Raw genomic sequence first — 2,408 nt, 5'->3', positions numbered from 1 at the left:
GATTCTAGCAATTGCCAGATGTGAAATACAGCATTTAAGCATCATTGTTAAAGTTCTGTATGTGACTAGATGGGATACGATAGTAGATAAAGAGTCTGATCTGCATATCAGTACTTCAGAGAAATGGACTGTTATATTAGTCACTGCTCTGATATGGCAGAGGGTGGTCTACATGGACACAAAAGATCTGTTGTCGAACTGATACTCCTTACTCTTTGACTGAAGTCTATGTTTAGCCTTAAAATTTCAGCTGGTAGCCAGGAAAGGGAGGGAGTTTCTGAATATTTATGGAATTAATTCACGACATTTGATTACCTTTCAGCTCTGTTCTTCCAATTCAATTGCACAGTTTGCTTTATTGTTCCTAGACTCAACCCATGACAGACAGAAACCAGAGAAACCAAACGCCTGTCACAGAATTTATCCTCCTGGGATTCGGGGATCTCCCTGACCTGCAAATTCTTCTCTTCCTGATGTTCCTAGTGATCTACATGGCAACTGTAGCTGGGAACATGCTCATCACTGCACTAGTTGTGGCTGATCAGCACCTTCACACCCCCATGTACTTCTTCCTGGGGAATTTGTCCTGCTTGGAGACCTGCTACACCTCCACCCTCCTGCCCAGGATGCTGGTCAGTCTCCTGACTGGGGACAAAACCATCTCATTCAGTGGCTGCCTCTCACAATTGTATTTCTTTTCTGCTCTGGCTGGTACAGAATGCTATCTCCTAGCAGCGATGTCTTATGATCGGTATTTAGCGATATGTAAACCCCTGCACTATTCAACTCTCATGAATAACAGATTTTGCCTCCAGTTGGCTGCTGGGTCATGGTTAAATGGTTGTTTGGCTATTACAATTTTTGGCTTATTCCTATCACAGTTAACATTCTGTGGTCTGAATGAAATTGACCATTTCTATTGTTATCCCATCCCACTGATGGAACTCTCCTGCAGTGACACTCACCTGAGCCTGTTGGTGGATTTCATAATAGCCGGTTTATTCACCCTGCCTCCATTCCTACTAACCCTGATGTCCTACGTGTTTATCCTTGCCAGCATCATGAGAATCCCTTCCACCACCGGGAGACAAAAGGCCTTTTCCACCTGCTCCTCTCACCTCACTGTAGTGACAATTTTCTATGGAACCCTAATGATTTTCTATATGCTACCGAAAGGTGATACACTCAGAGATCTGAAGAAAGTGCTCTCTCTTTGCTTCACGGTCCTAACTCCCCTGGTAAACCCCCTCATCTACAGCCTGAGAAACAGAGAGGTCAAGGAAGCCTTAAGCAAAGCAGTCAGTAAATGAGGCTTTCACAAAATTTGCAGAATCTCTGAGATAATAAAATAGCCTGAGATTTTGAAAGCTGCCTGTGTGATTGAAGCAATGAGCCTGTGATGCAGTGTACCTCAAAGTAGCCCCCTGTAACCTCCATATTCACCATTTTGTATATATATATGATTGTGATATTTCATAAAAAACATGCCTTGTAAGGTATCATATGTAAGGTCATGATCTCCTGAAACTCATTCTTCTGTCAAAATATCTATATCATTATTGCATACATCATTATCAGATTTTGTTATATGGTTGTTACCAAAATATTTTGGGAGTTTGGGAGTTGCCCACTGTTAGTTCTCCAGTGACAACATAGGAGCTGACCCATACCCAGGCTGCTGTTAAATGAATATCACCAACCATTGACCAGCAAGGGTATTGTAAACAAGAAATTCACAATTCAGTAAGAGAAAGTTGTGCAAGCACCACACAATGGGAATTGCTGAACTCTGTGACTCAGCAAGGCCCACCAGCACATGTCTGGGCCATTATTTTTCCAGGGACATGAATTGAGAGTATAAAATAAGGGACAGCGGACTCATAAGACCACCTCTCTCCTCCCCCACCTATTCTGGAGACAACAAGAACACTGGGAACACAAAGACTTTGAACTGGGGAGGTTGGGCTGAGAAGGAGATTCAGCCTGTGTATTAAGAACTGTAATTTTCCCGCAACATCCAGTGGGGTGAGAAAAGCTGTTTGATTCAGATCTTACCGAGTCTCATAAAGTTTAGGATTTAGAATGCATTTGTATTTTTTTTCTTAGGTATAAAGGTCAGAGATAGATTTTAAGTGATTATATCTGTTAGGTAACTATCTTTCCATAGTTAATAAACTTATTTTAATGTTTAATCTTAACCAGTGAGTTTGTCTACATTGCTTGGGGAATCTGCTCAGATTACAAGGGTTGGTGCATGTCCACTATCCTTTGATGAAGTGGCGAACTAATTAATGAGCTTGCATTGTTCAAGAGATGGTCTTAAGCAGTTTAAGATGATACATTCCTTGGGGTGCAAGGCTGAGGGAATTTGCTGGTGTCTCCCTCTGTATAGTTCATGAGTGGCTTGG

At 41.9% G+C, this 2,408-nt stretch overlaps 1 protein-coding gene across 1 annotated transcript; it reads left to right on the top strand.

Moving 5' to 3' along the window:
* The first annotated feature begins 330 nt into the window (after nucleotides 1–330).
* LOC128847275 (olfactory receptor 6N1-like) lies at nucleotides 331–1,310 on the top strand. The gene has a single exon (XM_054046664.1). It carries the CDS (start codon nucleotides 378–380, stop codon nucleotides 1,308–1,310), a length of 933 nt encoding a protein of 310 aa, XP_053902639.1. The 5' UTR covers nucleotides 331–377.
* The last annotated feature ends 1,098 nt before the right edge of the window (nucleotides 1,311–2,408 follow it).

This window comes from Malaclemys terrapin, chromosome 13 (genome assembly GCF_027887155.1).
Source record: "Malaclemys terrapin pileata isolate rMalTer1 chromosome 13, rMalTer1.hap1, whole genome shotgun sequence".
Taxonomy (NCBI): Eukaryota; Metazoa; Chordata; order Testudines; family Emydidae; genus Malaclemys; species Malaclemys terrapin.
This window is presented reverse-complemented; position numbering and strand designations above follow the sequence as displayed.

Bases quoted from the DNA above. Each gene is read 5' to 3' on its own strand.
- LOC128847275 (XM_054046664.1), top strand. From the start codon at position 378: ATGACAGACAGAAACCAGAGAAACCAAACGCCTGTCACAGAATTTATC.